General features: G+C 40.4%; 2 protein-coding genes across 3 annotated transcripts in view; both read left to right on the forward strand.

The window, feature by feature from the left end:
- The window catches only part of LOC128866052 (uncharacterized), a 222,356-nt gene extending 210,385 nt beyond the window's left edge, over positions 1–11,971 (forward strand). For both annotated transcript variants that reach the window (XM_054106534.1, XM_054106543.1), the window contains 6 exons: positions 4,002–4,399; positions 4,491–4,597; positions 4,710–4,788; positions 8,638–8,965; positions 9,053–9,433; positions 9,503–11,971. In XM_054106534.1, the coding sequence (XP_053962509.1) occupies positions 4,002–4,399; positions 4,491–4,597; positions 4,710–4,788; positions 8,638–8,965; positions 9,053–9,433; positions 9,503–10,777 (2,568 nt within the window). In that variant the 3' untranslated portion in view covers positions 10,778–11,971. The remainder of the gene's footprint in view (positions 1–4,001; positions 4,400–4,490; positions 4,598–4,709; positions 4,789–8,637; positions 8,966–9,052; positions 9,434–9,502) is intronic.
- Positions 11,972–11,978: 7 nt separating this feature from the next.
- LOC128866062 (myb-like protein Q) lies at positions 11,979–13,319 on the forward strand. The gene has a single exon (XM_054106556.1). The coding sequence runs from the start codon at positions 12,182–12,184 to the stop codon at positions 12,968–12,970; it is 789 nt and encodes a 262-aa protein (XP_053962531.1). The 5' UTR covers positions 11,979–12,181; the 3' UTR covers positions 12,971–13,319.
- Positions 13,320–18,808: the final 5,489 nt, after the last annotated feature.

Below are 18,808 nucleotides of genomic sequence, written 5' to 3' on the forward strand. Positions count from 1 at the left end.
ATAAGATTACGAACACACCTTCGCGCTCAGGGCAGCAGAAAAGCTCATTTGCTGCCAGCTAACCCAGTATTTATCCAGCTTACAAGGTAAGGTAAGAGCGAGCTGCAGCAGTTACCGGAATTCCCTACACACACTTACGCACACACTCATGTAGATGCTGTGTTCCTACTACGATTCAATTGAATTGCTGCCAGCAAGAAAGAATCCGCAAATGCGTTCGTTTTAACGCCATTCAAAGGCTACAGCAATAATCAGCTAAATAAATATATAAACGATGAACCAAGCAGTAATCGATAGCATCTGCCCTTTTGTTGCTCTTGCTTCCCTGTCGTTCTTTAGGTTGTTTGCTTTTTGTTTTATTTCGCTTCGCTCTGCGATTGCGCAATCCACCCGCTGATCTGATTTTTATTTATAGTCGAAGTCAAACGGCAAAAACAAGTGCAGGCAGATCTGTGTAGTACTGGCAAGTCTTCCCTTTAAAGTTCTGAGTTGAGACGTTCTGTAAACTCAATTGCCAGGTTATCTTTTCTTTTTCAACTATACGCGGTTACCTGGTATATGTACACATATTTCGGTATCGGGAATGTTGTCGCATTAACTTTTAGTTATGGTAAAAAATTAACTAAATGCATAAAATTACTAATTCAATTTTGGGTACGTGGGTAGGGTGGGCCGCTCCAGCTGCAATCATGCAATTACGAGTATACTTTGATGCAAAGCCAGTTCCATTGGGGTAACACCAGGCTCCATATCCCTATCAGTCCTATCGCAAAATCTAATGTTTCGATACCTTTTTAACTTATTAATTTCTGTAGTCTGTTAGGTATTTCTGTTAAGTTTTTAATAAAAAAAATAAATTCCAAAATAGTTTCTTCTTCTAACAGATCTTCTTCTTCTCAATTCCTGTGTTCCACAGTGGGACAAAGAGTTCGCCAATTATTGTTTTGGATGTCATCGTGAGATGACACGCATTGTAGAGGTTTCAATTGTAGAACCAATACCATTTCCGTTTTAATAAGAGTTTTGCACCTCCAAATCCGATGTACATGATGCCGAAGCAGGTTGATTTTGCGCAAAAATGTGGGTACACTCGAAAACTGGTTACAATTCGGGTTTACACTCATGTTTTTTTTTTAATTTCAATTAGCTCGAGATAAATGGTATACATCGATAAGTGACCAGCCTAAGGAAGATTTGGTAAGCTTCATCGATAAGATAACCAACAATTCTACCGCTCGCTCCGAGACATATGCTGCAAAACTTCGAGGGACCTTTAAATCCTATATGACGAAGTAAACCCGCTCTTGACGAAGTAAACTCCCTCTTGACCATACCTCTCGTTAGCCTTGCTGACGGATTGCAAACTGTATCCTGTTATCAAGTATCTTCTTCTTCTTCTTCTTAGATGGCACTATAACCGTATGTCGGTTTTGGCCGAATCTATAACATTGCGCCGTCTAACTCGGTTTGCTGCTTGCTATCGCCAGTTGGGGACACCGAGTGCTGGCAAGTTATACCTCACTTGATCTCCCCAACGGCAATTCGGTTTTTCTCTTCTTCGTCGCCCACCAATGGGTTCCCTCTCGAAGGATTGCCGTGCCGAAGCACTTTTGTTCATTTTCGAGGCATGGTCAAGCCAGCGCAGCTGCTGTATCTTAGTACGCTTCACAATGTCCACATCTCGATATACCTCATAGTACCTGTAGTCATCGACCAAGCTTTTTATCACGTAGCTAACGCCCGAAATTCAAGGCATCACAACTCTAATGAAAGCTAAAAGATCCTCGGTAAACACATTCCAAACAGTAAAAAGTTCAATCCTAAATTTCCCGAATGTATGTAGAAAACCTCGTTAGACCCTTGACTATCGAAAAAGATGACATAAATATGCCTTTCAAACCTTTTAAGAGGTTTATGATGCGCAGCTTCAGATTAAGTCTTAAAAACATGCGCTCGTTCAGATCAGACCAGGAAACCTCAAAGGATTTTTCTCTGGGACAAATTATTCTCAGAGAGTAATAAATTTTGAAGTAGTGACGTCAAATGGCCTTGCGGTCAAACGCGGGTGCTTCACAGTGACTTTTTCTGGGTTAAAGCAAATGTAGTCGGCCATCTTGGCGATGTTAATTCGGCAACCGTCCCAGAAAATAAGACTATTAAGCTGTTCATATCAGAATGTGGTTAAGGCAGTCACATTAATGAATTATATATATATATAATTGGCGCGTACACCCTTTTTGGGTGTTTGGCCGAGCTCCTCCTCCTATTTGTGGTGTGCGTCTAGATGTTGTTTCACAAATGGAGGGACCTGCAGTTTTAAACCGACTCCGAACGGCGGATATTTTTATGAGGAGCTTTTTCATGACAGAAATACCTTCTGCTCAAATATGAACGAGACTTTATCAATAAAACGCCTTCAGACGCCTTAAAAATGTTGCAGACAACCTATGGGGACTCTGCTCTATCGCGTGCACGTGTTTTCCAGTGGTACAAATCGTTCAAAGAGGAGGAGCCGAAACCCAAAAAACCACGCCAAAGTCGCTCAAGAATTAAGGTTATGCTGACTGTTTTTTTCGATTACGAAGGTGTGGTGCACTCGGAGTTCCTTCCGCAAGGCCGATCGGTTAACGCTGAATATTATTTAGACGTTTTAAAGCGTTTGCGCGAGAACATTCGTCTTAAAAGGAAGGAATTGTGGGACAACAAGTCATGGTTCTTGCATCACGATAATGCACCAGCTCACACATCACGTCTTGTTTGCGATTATTTGAACAATGTGAACATTCGCCTGATATGGCTCCATGTGACTTTTTCCTGTTTCCCAAGCTCAAGTTGCCGCTCCGTGGAAACATTTTGAGACAATTCAAGTCATAAAAGAGAATTCGAAGAAGAAACTGAAATCCATACCGAAATCGGCCTTCCAGAAATGCTATGATGATTGGAAAAAACGTTGGCATATGTGTATCGCCTCCAATGGTGATTACTTTGAAGGAGATAAAATAAAAATTGAACAATAATTAACCGTTTGTGTTTTATTAAATCAGTCTCGTTCATATTTGAGCAGAAGGTACACTCGGAGGTTTGCCATTGCCTGCCGAGGGGCGACCGCTATTAGAAATATGTTTTTCTTAATTTTGGTGTTTCACCGAGATTCGAACCAACGTTCTCTCTGCGAATTCCGAATGGTAGTCATGCACCAATCCACTCGGCTAAGGCGAATTAGTTCCATATATAAATAACCAAATTAGTAAATTTTAATCAAATCGCTAAACGAAATATGAACAGATTTTAAATAATTTTTAAAACGAAATGTGGATTAAAAAATTATGAGAGTAAAACATCTACCACCAAAAATCCAATTCTGATAGGTTACCAAAGTTTTTACTCAATTGGATTTTGTGCTTCTAATTACTTTCATTTACTTACTATCTAATTTATAAACATTTTACAGGCTTACGTCTTATTTAGTCAAATATAAAAAATTTTTTCTCAGTACTGTACTCACTCTAAATAATATATTAAATCTCATGAGCCAAAAGGCGTTTGAAAGAACAAAAGCGGCACATACGAAAAACTTGACTGTACACCAAAAATGTATGTATGTCTCAATTTGGTGCAGCAACTCCTTATTTCATGAATCAGAAAGCAAAATAAAAACATACACAAAAACAACTAACCCGTAGTATCTCGATTGACCTGCGCAAGCGCAGGTTTTCAATTTGTCCGACGTATGATTTATAAGCCGTTGTGCCAATAAAGAAATCAATAAGCATTAAAAAAGAGGAAAGGCGCAAAGTAAAAAATCCAAACAAAAATATCTGAAACGAAAAAAATAAAAAAATAAAAACAAAAAATAAAAAAGTATTAAATAAAAAACATACAGCATTACGGCTACTGACCTCACATTTTATGTAGTTTCTTTATTAAGCGTTTTCTGCTTTTTTTAATCCAATTTTTTTCTGCTCTCTCTCTCTCTCTCTCTCTCCCTCTTTCACTTACAGTCGGACATCGTGCATCAGTCCGTTTACGAACTAGTCCATTCCGAAGATCGTGAAGAGCTGCAGCGACAGTTGTTGTGGAACTCTTTCCTACCCGCCGATATGTCCACCATACAGTTGACCGATACGTTAGCGCCCGATAAGGCGCTCTATCTGGAGCGTAGCTTCACTGTGCGATTTCGTTGCTTGCTCGATAACACTTCCGGCTTTCTGCGGCTAGACATACGTGGACGCATCAAGATTCTACATGGTCAAAATCGCAAAACAGAGGAGCCGCCACTGGCATTGTTTGCCTATTGCACACCCTTCGGACCGCCCAGTCTACTAGAGATACCGCACAAGGAGAATATGTTCAAGTCAAAGCATAAATTGGATTTCTCACTTGTCTCCATGGATCAACGGTGAGTAAGAAAAGCAGATGGACGATGTACCTCTTAGAATATCTATAACTGTCTGTTGTTATTTTTATTATTATTGCCATTGGCACGGCAGGGGTAAGCACGTTTTGGGTTACTCGGATGCAGAACTAGTCAATATGGGCGGCTACGATTTGGTGCACTACGATGACTTGGCTTACGTGGCCAGTGCGCATCAGGAATGTGAGTAGAAGAGCTCGTGTGGAGCTGTTGTATTTTTTGCTTACATATATACGAGTATATGTATTTATATGTTCATATTATGTATATGCACGGTTTTTTCTCAAACTTTTAGTACTGAAAACGGGTGCTTCCGGAATGATCGCATACCGATATCAAAAGAAGAATGGCGAATGGCAATGGCTGCAAACGAGGTTGGTATTTTCTCAATAAATTTATTTTTTGTTTTTATAAGTATGTAGTTAGATGAGACACTAATAGCAAAGATCATGGAGGTATTCGTGAAGAAATATGGGTTAGGCGACGTTATGCTGGCTGGCCGAAGCCACGCAGAGACCATTTTGACACATAGCGATACCAGATCAGAGTCCTATTTTTAGCGAGGATATGTAGCGCTCAGGATGCGCCTACTGTTCGTGAATTTTAGGAGTCGCTCAAGCTTTAGTTCAGGGATACAATCTAGTCTTTCAAAATTGAGAGCACCCAGGTGGCACAGTCTAGTTTTCGAGAGAGCCGGACAGCAACATAGTAGATGCTTCAGGGTTTCTTTTATACCCGGCTCATTACATTTCCTGCAAGTACCGTTGAGAGTTAGATTTAGCTAGTAATCATACGCTGCAACTAGCCAGTGCCCTGTTAGTGCACCAACTAAAGTCCCACAGTTCCTTCTGTCGAACGCTTTAACAGATTCAGTATACCCGTCATCGTATGCGCGCTTACAAATGAACCTAGCAGTTTTGCAATCAGTTAAACTAAGTTGCTTGCCTTTCGCCTTTCTCAACAGGTGATCCTCTACTTCTTTTCTGAATTGTGCGCAGGCACTTAAGTACCTGACTTATTTAATCCCCTCTAAGTATTTCTCCTTCCTTTACTATTTCGCCCACTATCTCATTTCCCTCTATGTCTGTATGCTCCGGAATCCAATAGACACAAAGCCTGCGATTACGAGCGAGCTTGTTAACTGCTTTCTTGCATTCATGGACATTATTAGATAAAAGGATTTGATCGCTTTTATAGCTACTTGGCTATCCACGTAGAAGTTTATTGCATACTTAATTGTTGATTCTGTACGTTCAGTCTTTGCTGCTTTATTTAAGCCAAAGACCTCAGCTCGAAACGAAGTGCAATAGTTAGGGAGCTTAAATGACTCGTTTTTCTATTTTTTTTTTTTTTATTTTTTATTTTTTTTTATTGCAGCTAGTTCATAAATATTTACAAATGACTAACAAGCAACTTAATTATGATAATATTACATAATTTTCACTCTACATGACATAAAGCATTTCTATGGAGGTATGAGATCGCTAGGCTTAGTGCGTCTGAGCCTTCGTGTTAATCCGTTGGTTTCAATTAAATTAAGTGCTTCTTCATTGATGTGGTTTAATAGTCTTTCTTTGTGGGCAACTGCAATCTTTGCGATTTCAGTGTTAACGGAGTTTATTTTAAGGGCGCACTCAATGTCGGAACTTCTGCAGTACCATGGTGCTTTGACAATGCACCTAAGGACCTTATTTTGGAAGTGTTGGATTTCGTTTTACTTTGACTGGCGCACCCCCATAGCTGCGCACCATAACTCCATACTGGCCTTAGTATCTGCTTGTAAATTAACAGCTTGTTTTCTATTGTGAGAGCTGATCTGCTACCCATGAGCCATTGCATGTTTTTGAGTGTGAGGTGACTCGTTGATGATTAATTCCGCATCATATATGCTAGCGCTAACACCATCTTCCATTTTTGATCCATTGGTAAATGCATTGATGGTGCTACTTCTCAAAACTAAGTCTTGTGTCATCCATAGTCTGCGATAATGGTCTTTGCCGGTTTTCCAAAACTCGTAACTGGAACTTATAGTCTGATTTGGCCGTGGCATCCCCAAGGAGCGAAGGTTCTAGAGGTAAGCTGTTCGGTTGTTTGAAACCCCACAGCTTAGTTTGCAGCCCAATTTTCCGCAAGGAGGACAATCGTTGTTAGGTTGATGATAGCCTCAAGAAAGAAAGATAGTTCCACACACTTAATTCACTTGTCTAAGAGCAGTGCTTCCAATGCAAATATGTTTGGTTTAATTTAAGATGAGCTGCCTCTTGATCCATAATCTTTGAGCCCTCGCTTATCCAGGTTGGGTATGTTAAACGATATGTGTCAAAGTTTACCATAAAGGGACTTTCTCGCTATTTTTTAATTATTTTTTTTTTTTCTTGATTTTTTGTTTGTTTTCGTTGCTCCTGCCTACTTTGCTAGTATTTTTTTACTCCAATGTAGAAATGTTCTATTACTGCCTCATTTAGTAAAAGTATGTTGATTCGGAAGGTAGCATATGAAATACAGTCTGGTGATAGCTCGGTACATTGATCTCTAAAAACAAAAAGAAATTGGTCACTTTGAGAGAAATGAGGCTATGGTAAGAAATAGGGAAATAGAAATTAGATAAGATTTAATTTCCAGTAGGAATCTAGCCTCCAAACAGACCAAGTAGAATAAAGCTTTGTTGAGTTACAGACCGTGCCTGACCCTCTTTTTGTTAAGGAACTTCTGAAGGCTCTTCTTCCATAAGCTGTTTATCATGAGCACTTAGAGCACACGTATTCTTTCTTTTTGGGTTGGTAAAGACACCTTAAGGTCACAGATACTTAGAATATTCACTATTATATAGGGCCACCCCTGCTTTGCAAGCGACCATGTCGAATAATACAATACAACTATCAATCTGTTGATCGACCGTTCATACAAAAATACAAGGGTCTGGTTTTTAGGATAGGAGTTGTGGTAGCGCGCTACCCTCAATTGGCCTTCTGAAGCCAGGCTGAGACTATTTATTTCCATCACCTCTCGCCGTGGGACTACCGTGAAGTATTACTTCGCTGAGTTACGGCAGCGGTGGCTACACTCAGTCTTATCAGACGCTTTTTCTCTTTCATAGTATCGGCGCAGCATATTTTGCACGAATGTTTTCGGCAAAGGAGGTTCTCCAAAGTCTCTGTAAAGTTTTTCTTTTGCAGAACGGAAGCGCGAACTTGTGAAGAATATGTGGCAAACGCCCACTACAACGTGTTCCTCGCAGTAGTCGCAATAGGAGTTATCGTCGTAGTTGAACCTGTCGTAGTTGGGCTCGTTAGCCAAAGCTTTAGATTGGGAATACACTTATGCGCCCAACTCTCTTTTGTAGAGTTACCTCAACTTGTTTGTCACTCAATTCTCTCGTAACGCCGCGCGAGTAGACGAGCTTATAGGTCTCTGTGTTGCCACTCTATGGGCAGCTTCTATTGCTAGTCGATATGTTTAGGGCTGCATTGTCGGAGACCATTTTAAATGCACTGCATATTCGTAGTGGGCACAACCGGTAGGTAGACTGTAGTCCTCGAAAGTATGAAACAAGTTGCGTTTTGGTGGCCCAAATTCATGCACCATACAAAATTTAGCTTTTCACAACATTAGCCAGGAGCTAACGCCTATTTTGGTACCCGCCCAGCCGTAATGGCGTTGTTTTTGTTGCCGCATTCGAGATGTGCTTTGAAATACAGCCTTCTCCAGGTAGTTGATTATGGAAGCGGTCGATATGTTGAAGCTCCCGATTCCAAAAGTGGCCTCTTCTGGATTTTTTCGGCTGGATATAAGGACGGCTTTGGTCTTTTGTTGCGCTAGTCCGAGGAGACGTTGATGTATTTGTAAGCGAATAATGCAGGTTTGCTGCAGAACCCAAAGCGATTGAGTGCTTTGGGAAAGCGAATAAAATTTATGGGGTCGTGTTCCATGAGAGCAAAATCACTGGAAACTATTTTATATTTACATTTAATAGAGTTTCGAAGGAATTTCCTGGTTTATATGCCTGCCAATTTAACGTTCCCAGGTCATGCAGCCGCTATTACAAGTATCATTTCAGAAGGTTCCACATGAACCAGTGTAAACTCAATAGTCTCAACTTTTGTATAGATTAAAGCGCTAACTCCAACTCGAAAATATTTATGACCTCTGCATTTTTCTAGTCCTGTCTTCTTTGCCAAATAATTATTTAATTTCATCAATAATATCTAAATTATCATCTTCAGCTCCCGCCTAGTCTACAAAAATTCCAAACCCGACTTTGTGATCTGCACACATCGGCAGCTGATGGACGAGGAGGGACACGATTTGTTTGGCAAACGTACAATGGACTTCAAAGTGAGTTACTTGGATACCGGCCTGGCATCTACCTACTTCTCAGAGGCAGATCAGTTAGTGGTGCCGCCAAGTACTTCACCAAATGTGCTGCCTCCGCCAGTCACACCAACGCGGCCAAATCGACGCTATAAAACACAACTGCGTGACTTTCTCTCCACTTGTCGGACGAAACGTAAAATGCAGCAGCAACCACAACAGACATCGCCGCTAGGGCAGGTAAGTCAAAAAAGATTTACTTCTACAACAAAAAATGGTTCTTAAAGAAAGTGAATTGTTAAGCAACGCCGGTATTTTCACTTTCAGGTCACCTCGCCTGCGCCCGTAGTCGAATACCTGCCTGACCCCGCTGTGGCTGTCGCCGCCGCCTATTCCAATTTGAATCCCATGTACACCACCTCGCCCTATGCGACAGCCGCGGATAACATCTACATGGGCACCTCAGTGCATTCGACCAATTTCTATCCCGTTACCGAGAATCTCTTCCATCAGTATCGACTGCAGGGCGTGAGCAGCTACTACACGGACTATCACCATTCCGGTGCGCCCACTTCAGCTTATGTGACAAATGGCTTCCTGCCCTACGATGGCTATACGATTGCGCCTAAAGACGACAAGTGGCAGGATACGGGGAAATATTATAGCGGCTATAGTAGCGGGTATGGCAGTCCCACATCGACGCCACAGGTGAGTCCGTGCTACTTTGGCGGCCATTTTCACGCTCACAACAACAATGTGTTGCACGATTCGTTGTAGCAAGTTCCACTGAAGACGCCGAAATCTTCACCGCACGTCATGGAAGTGGTGTCATGTTCATCAGATGGACCCTCACCAATAGATGGCAGCGCTGCTGCTGCTGCCGCCGCCGCCGCCGCTGCTGCCTCTGCGCATGCGGCCAATGCGAACAGCAATGCGAATGTAACAACGAATGGTGGTAATGGCGGTGGTGGCGGCAGTGTAACGCCAAAACTCGAAATGGCGCCAACACAACAGGATCCCTACGAGCGGCAGACGGTATTGATGTGGGGTTCACAGTCCAGTGGCATACCGATAAACAGCATCGGCGGCGGCAGCAGTAGACGCCACCATAGCAACGCCGAACGATCGCCACAGAGTACGCCACTCACCAATGGACTCAGCTATGCCAATAATAACAACAATAACGAAAATGAGGTGGTGAGCGCAAAGTGGAATGGCAGCGCAAGCGCCAAAGAAAGCAAAAATGCCGCCACTCCAGATAATTATCAACTCCAGCACGATGACTCTGGTCTATATTCTTCTTCCTCGCACACAACTTCGCCGCAGCAGCAGCAGCAGCAGGTGGCACCTCCAACCCAACAACAATCAACACGATCAACACAACGTCCCAGCGGCAACTCGGTGGCTGATCAACAACTTTCTAATACCACTGCCACGCACTTGACGCACCCGCAATCCCAACAGCACCACCTACACACCCATGCGCATGGTCACGGTCATATGCAGCACGCGGGTGGTGGAAGTGTCAGTGCCTCCAATGCCCCCTCTGCCATCATACCGCTGCACATGCACTCAGCGTCAGCAGACGTAGATTCAGCGCCAGCGCCCGCATCAGCAACCGCGGTAGCGGCGGCGGCGGCAGCAGCTGCAGCTGCGTCAGCAGCACATCAACACGCACAATCACAGCACGCAGCGGCGGCGGCAGCTCACCATCACGCTCATCATCATGCCCATGCGCACGCCCATACGCATGCACATGCGGCACACGCGCACGCGCATGCTCACGCTCACTCTCATCACCATCACCATCACGCGCATGCGCATGCGCACGCTGCTCATGTAGCAGCGAATGGCAGCGAGGTATGGAGTCCTGCATACTCGCAATACTCGCATTCGTATTTCACTTATCACCATCATCACCATCACCATGCCACCAACAACACAATCAGCACTGCAAATTCTGCTTCTCCTTCTAATTCTTCCAACAATGCACACGGCTCACATGTTGTGGCGGCTGCAGCTACTACGCAGCATGCCGGAGGCGCTTTGTGAGCTTAGTTACTAGAGAATCCACATTTTAAGTTATAGAAGAGATTAGATTCATTGAAATGTAAATGTAGTTTGGAGGCGAGACAAAGGCGACAACATAAAATTGGCACTTATTTTGGAAGACTTTTCTCGTACTTGCTTCTGCATTGACCTTCCCAATCCTGTGCAAAGTACTGTGAGAATACCTCCCTTAGCCTGCTGAGGGGCCATATCGATCAGAAAAACCTTTTCTATTATTTGATGTTGATGTACGAAGATTCGAACCTACGCACTCCCGAATGGTAGTCATACACGAACCCATTCTACTGGCCGTCGCCCTTCGGCAGGCAGTGGCAAGCTCCTCATAAAAACCATTTGTCATTCGGAGTCGGCTTCAAACTGTAGGTCCCTCCATTTGTAGAGTAAAATCAAGACGAACACCACAAATAGGAGGAGGAGCTCGTCCAAACAGCTAACAGAAGTGTACTCGCCAATTATTTATTTATTTTTTATTTAACTTGCATTAGCCTTAGCTATTCATTCTTAAGTTTCTTCTTGATGATTTCTTGTCCCAAATCAAGGAAGGGCCCGTGTCCTTTTGGTAACGAGGTCGCAGCCTCTCTGTGTACTGGAACCCAAATGAGTTACTCAAGGACCAGTGAGAACTTATCCTCACAGGATGGCAGTGCCTTGGATATCGTCTGGCTGTCACTAAGAACGGCAATTCGCTCATTCCAGAGTTTCCTGCCTAAATTCATCCGTGCACATAGACTGACGGCATACACCATCGCTGGGAAGTGGCTTGGAAACCTACCCAGTGGCACAGAACGATTTGTTCAGTGGCCATATATTCCAGCGATTATGCCTTCTGTTATCCTCGAGCCATTTGTATACTAGTGCAGGATACACTCTTCGAGTTTTCTTTCAAGTGCAGGTGCTCTCCAGTTTACTTTATCATCCAGTTCAATGCTGAGCTTCTTCTCGAATTTACTGACTTTGGTGTTATCATTCTCGGTTGGCTAGGCAAGTGGGAGCTGCAGGCTCAGTGGGGTAGTTGACACGCAAGTATTCTCACTCCAGCACTCTGCGTCAATTAATTGCCAATTTTGTGTTGCTTGCTTATTTTCTTAGTAATTAGTGATTAATTTCAGCACTTGAACCACTTTTCTGACTTCTGCAAAATGAAAAAAATATTTTTAGATTTTTTAAATAAATTGTACTCACATTCCTATAGACTTAGTGCATACACATAAATATGATTTTGTAGCTATATATGTTGATATTGTTATTGTTGTTACGTAAATTAATGTTGTAAAAATGTGCAATGTACACCACCACTAGTATTAGCTCCAACACTATCAAATTAATATCTACAATTACATATCTACATAAATATGTAGAGAATATTACCGAACTCAGCTACTAACAATGAAAATTTCTTACCTCCTTCATCCCAAAAACAAAACAAAACAAAACAAACCACAACAACCAACCAATCATCAACAGATATTGCTCAGCCATCAACAACAGCAACAATTGGAGCAACAGCAGCAACAGCAGCTGGAACTGCAGCAACTCAGCTATGCCAGCCAATTGCAAACACTACCCAATTGCAATTCCACAGCATCCACCAGCTCATCGCCCACCTGCCACTCACCCAATGGCGGAAGTGGTGCAGCAACAGTTGCCGTCGCTGCAGCCGCCACCGCCGGTCAAATAGCGCTGCTAAATGGCAGCAGCAATCACAGTGAAACAGATATCGCAAATGAAGCCACCGCTGCGTACCATCATCATCATCAGCTGACCATCATAGCACCAATAGTAATTACACCAGCGTCGATGGTGAATGGTGAGGAAGCGCTGCCTTTGAGCACTGCGTTGCAGCCCATACACGCCAGCGAAGTGAGGACCACATCAATAGCATCGGCGCTCAATGGTATTGATGTGAACAGCGGCGCACTGCGCCACAATCTGACGCATCACTCCGCCACACAGCCTCATTCCGCACATCTGTTGTCACACACGGCGCTGACCTATGCGCCAAATGCGGCCACAGCGACGTACTTGATTAGCGGCAGTGGCGGCCCGGCGGTGATTGGAGGTAGCAGCAGTGTCGGTAATGGCAGTATTGGTAGCAACATCAACGATCACATAACGGCGAATGGGAATCCATTGTGTTCCTTTTCGGAGGTGACCAACACGCTACTGAATCAATAGGCGAATAATCGGCGGGGGATGGTGGGTGAAAACGAAGGAATTGTGCAGAGGTAATTGTGCCGTTATCTATGTGCGTTATTTAAAGCGAGGTATACGAAGCAAGAAATGTGTAAATATTGAAGATACAGTGCTGTGCAAAAATAAGCAGTTAAAATAAATTCGGAAATTTGTATGAAATTTTATCTTTTCAAGTTGATATGCAAGGGTTTCCCAACATATAAATGCAAGACTTTAGTAGTACAAATTTCATTCAACTCCTCATAAATAGCATCTGAAATTTGAATTGAGTTTCGCTAATAATAAATAGCAGTTTCCAGATCATGAAATGAGGCTATAAAAAAAATAAAAAAATAACAGCTATCGAAACTTAAAGTTTGTTTATATATTTGTATGTTCATCTAATTTTCTATTAGGACATTATATTTAAGCCTGCAGGTAAAGCAGGTATGCGAGGCTTGTCTTTTATGCATTTTTGTTGTCCATTGTCTTTCAAAATATTATATACCGCTTGGAAGTCAATACACTTCTGCATTCGCTTGAATCAATTTTCAAAGCACTTTACCATTCAGTAGTAGACACCTCCACAACGAGCAGCTAATTTTTTTTGCGCAATTTTTAAATGGCGGTATAAAAATGCACACGGGGTACTTCATTTTGTTTTTATTTTTTTTAATATCAAACTCGTCTTCTGTTGTTATCGTAGCTTCTTCCAACAGCACTCGTCTGTTCGTTATTAAGACAGTTTCTTCTTATATTTATGAATCTTCAAAAGTCGGGTAGGTGCATACGCCATACCCGACAGTTTAAAGACTTCAATAACTTCTTCAGGCGTTAAAAAACGTTGGCCACACATTTCATTTTTCATGTTCCGGAACAAAAATCAGGGGTGTAAGACTGTAAGGCAGACGAAACTTTGATTCCATCTTTTGAGTGCTCAAAAACTCACTTGTTTGAGTCGGTACGTTGCAGCTCGCCTTGTCCTGGTGAAAGATGATTCGTCTTCGGCGGTTGGTTTTCCTTAATTCTCCGAAAACGTCTGGCAAACAAATGGTTGTGTACCACACAAAATTAACTGTTTTAGGTTTCTTTAGTTTTAATTGGAGGGGACTTTACGTGACGGATCCCAAACCCAGCAAACAACCAAATATCCAGGATTGCTTCGTCATCTCACATTAGCTCGCTCTCGAACGGATGTTCGGAAGTTTCCCACTGGACGCTTGGTCGAAGCCCGGAAGTTGTGAGCTACTTGGACCGTATGTAGCAATGTCGTTCTGGCCAAACCCAAGTGAAGGGCGATCAGGTATTCTCCCCACTCGTGTGGGCTTCTATATTACGTAAGGAAGAAGAAGAGAAATCTCTTTACTGGTACAGTCACAACATGACTACATTTTCCGAACATTTCCGAAACAGGCGACCACTTGCTTTGGGGTGCTTTTTCTACGTACAATTTTAGTTGGATTAAGTTCCATACTGTCAATTGCTGGTTTTTTCCAGCTCAAATGCACAGATTTAAGATTCGTCACCTGTTACGTGCTTTGAACCACTGCGGCTGATTTTCTTCAACATTTCTTTACACCAACCGGCACGAGCCCTTTTTTGGCCTATTGTCAAATTATGCGGCATCCACCGAGATCTTGGACTTACTTGATGACCAAATGTTCGTTCAATATTGAATGTATGCTGGTCCCACTTATACTAAAGGAAGCCTCTATCTCGCGATACATCACGTGATGATCTTGCGTTATAAATTACCGCACACCATCGATTGTTTCTGGGACAACAACCGTTTTTAGACGGCCTTCAGAAAATTTATTCCACAAGAATCGAGGGCCAGCTTGGAACTCCTTGTTCCAGCATATCTCAGTGGCTAAGTGTGGTGCTTGAACAACAAAAATCGAAGTAGGTTGATCAATGCACTCGAAAATCTAAGCCGGAAATCGTAATAAATAAATCATCAGAAGAAAATGTTCATGAGTTAATCCATCTTTTGAGAGAAAAGAATTTTTCAACTCATTGAAAGCAGAATAAATAAAGCGCGTAGGTAAAATCGGTATACATAAATTTGTGCTAAAAAATACCAAACTTTTCTATAAAAATGATGAATTATAGCTATCACACGTAGTATGCAAAGGTGCAAAATGTAAAAGGCTACCCTCGTATTAGCAAAAGCTTAGATGTCAGAGAAAATATGGTGGTCAGGATGGAATTGAAAACATTTACTTACTTACATTTACTTTTTACTTTTTTTTTCAATAAATAAAGCCTTAATTAAACACCCTGTTAAATTAAAACATTTTTTTTTCCAAAACCTTCTTAAGCAATTTCTACATATTTTCAAATCCATTTGAATATTTTTCACTTTTCACTACACTTGGGAAATAAAAATAGTAATATATTTCATAATTAAATTTCACAAATTAAAAAAAAAAAAACAATTTTTGTACATTTTATTTCTTGAAAAATCATTGAGTAAAAATATATATTATCTTAAATTATTTCTAAAATAGTGTACGTTTTTATGCAGCACTGTTGTTCATTGAAAATACAAAAAAGTGAGTTAAAATCCAAAGCAAATAACGCAAACATAACTACTATATTTAGTGTAAAATCGCATGGTTAACTACTCAAGCAAATTTGGGTACATAAAATACTTAGAAAAATAATTAGAAAACAAAAACATACCATTTTGCCAAAAGAAATATGGACTATCTAAATCTTCCATAACCTCAAATATTGCACATTTAAAGTAATCTGTAGCATAAACTCAAGTTACAAAGAAAAACGAAAAAATAAGTATCTACTTTTGCTGGCATTGAAATGTTGAATTTTGTCTAATCAAAGACTTAAGACACGAACTTGCTGCTTCTGAAGACTTCCGGCACGAACTTGGATTATAACGAATTGATAGAATACCATTTAAGAGCGGCTTTTGAGAACTTGAAAAAACGTAGTGTTTATTTTTTTTATATAAAAAGAGTGTAGAGCAGAAAATTATATAAACAACATGCCACTTGGGACACACGTTGGTGCTATTGCCTAGATTTTCCACAACATTGTTGCAAAATTCCACGTCAATTTCATCAATGGTGCATTGAACGGTGTCTTTTAATTCAAGAAATGTTTTTGTGTTATTATCATACATCTTCACATTTAAAACACTCAAAAGTAAGAAAACCATCCTATCGAATTACGTATTTTGGATGTCCCGGGCAAGGAATAACAACATTTTCGAAGCGTATCCACCAAACGCTTAGCATTTTGGTAGTGAATTTGTGCAACTTATTTGCGATGTGCATCAGCGAATTTGAGCTATTAAACCTTTAAGTTCCCACAGCAGAATCAACGAACAACAACACTATGCAATTGATCCGAAACAAACGAAACGCTAATTTTAATAGCGACGACCGCGGCCGAATGGGCGTAGACTCGATTCTCCATACATGAAACACCAAATAATAGAAAAATATTTTCTAACGGTGTTGGGTGTTTTCTTCATTATAAAAATGTACAAAACCTACAGTAAAATTGCAGATTTATACTACATTAGATTAGACTATTTATGAGGTTTGCACTGCTGCTCTCTACTCATCACAGTAACTCATCCAGACTGGATCTCAGGTCCCCCTTATTAAACTCAGGATAGAGCTAGGTTGGATTGAGTGCATGAAATTTGTACTAAGTGCTTCAAAATAAGCAGAGGGATTCAACATCCCTGTGCCAATCACAATGTATTAAAAAAATCTAAAAATGTGAATAAATTATTGAAGAAATTGACGGAAAAGCAGCAAGATGAAGTCCTATTCTCCACTTTGAAAAGGAAACTTGAATTACCACATACTCGTAGTGAGCATCACGAAAATAATGAACTCAATTTGAGTACAAGTGGCTCTAAATCAACTGTTGAACCCAAAACAAATACGAACCCAATTCAGTTTGTAGATAAAGGATTAGATAATAATCCAAGTGACCGCTCACTCATCCTTAAACCTCACGAAAAAGTTGACTAATTTCATCAGAAGTGTGGAAGGCCGGAGATTTATCCCTGTGCATATAACGAGCAATTTAATGCATTGAAAGATATTTAGCAAACAAAAATTCAATCAATATAAATTATGATATTTTTAATTTCGATCAGTTCGAAATATTCGACATTTCGGAGAAATAAGGAGCTCGGCTTAAAGTTCTCTTTAGTTGTAGCAGCAAAAATACTTCCGATACATGTACCGGGTAGTGCTACTGGAGTGACAGTTCCTGGCCGGATATATAGTAAATCCGGATCGTTCCGGTAATGTAGAACCGACTGTTCGTTTGAACGACTTCTCCTGGGTATTAGGGATTGGTTGCAGTGCGTAAAGTGATATTAACGTCACTATTCAGTGTTCAATTACCACATGGGGCTACTATTCAGTTGCAGAGATGCTGTTTCGGCTTCAAACAAAGTTAATCTAGTTGTCAAAACACTTTTATCCATTTACTGATGTGACCTATTTTAATTCCCGATCACCCTACGACGTACAGCGATTTCTTTGTTTTATAAATGTAAGGAAGGCGAAGGAAATGCTAGGCAATTTAATCGCTCTTACCGATAGGGCAGTAGTAATGGGTTCTCTTAAAGGAAGCTCTACTTTATCAACTTGATTTTCCAATAAAGTCTTATTTTTCAGACTGTTTTGTGTGCTTCTCGACTGCTGCTAGCAACAATGTTGTGGAAAATTTATATCAGACGTCAGATGCATGTTGTGGAAAACTTTTATTTTTACTTTGCTACTCACTCCTTGATACACTTTTTTCAATATTCACAATTTAAAAAGTATTTTCATTCAGCACATTTTCAATACAATCAACAAAAGGGCAATTCAGCAAATTATTAATACTAGATATTTTTTTCAACTATAATAAATTGCAATAGAATTTAGTACAATGAAGAACCATTGCAATTGTATATATATATATATATACATATGTGTATAGAGCATATTGTAAAAATACTATGATAGTAAAATGGGGCGAACTCACAACAATTTATTTCATTTTCTGTGATACTCATGCAAAAATATTTGATACAAAATAATTTTGAAAAAAGAATAAAAATTAAAAAAAATGTTATTAAATGCATGCAAAAATAGCTAGCAATACTAACAATAGTCTTATAAATATTTTTCTCTAGCTAAAGAATATTTTAATAATATAAAAGCTCAAATAAAAATTTTCCATTTTGTAAACGTATGAATTTTCTGCTTATATTTATAACAAACTTCCGTCACTCAAAATGGCAAATAAACAAAAAAAAAATAGCATTTACAATAGAACTACTAATAATAACAGCAATAACAATATCAGTTAATGGCAAGCAGCTCAAAATACATGAAAATAAAAGAATTACAAATATTCAAGATTTTAAAGAAAAATTTGTAAACACACAGAAAGCTTAAGAAATCAAAAACGTTTTAGGTATTTGAAGTTCCCGTATAAAAGACAGATTTTCCAATAAGCATTGAAGTGGGCTTTACTAAGCGAGCTGTCAAACTATTCCTTACTTAAAAAACCTTTGTTTCTTCACCTCTTTGGATCACCGCTCGAAATGGGCGATGTACTCAAAATACCTTGCGTTGTGAAGACTTTTGCTGGTTGTTCGAGTGAAAAAGAATGAAAATTATTTATTTTCCTCTAACTTTAACAAACAAAATAATTTATTGCGGGCTATTCCCCTCTTAGTGATAAGAGAGGGTTTTTGTTCGAGCAGACTATTCCGCTCTCGGTGATAAGAGAGAGTTTTTGTTCGCGGATTATTCCGTCGAATCATTCAAAAGGGCTAATCTCCTCATAGAGATAAATTTG

Source organism: Anastrepha ludens, chromosome 2 (genome assembly GCF_028408465.1).
Source record: "Anastrepha ludens isolate Willacy chromosome 2, idAnaLude1.1, whole genome shotgun sequence".
In the NCBI taxonomy this organism is placed as follows: Eukaryota; Metazoa; Arthropoda; class Insecta; order Diptera; family Tephritidae; genus Anastrepha; species Anastrepha ludens.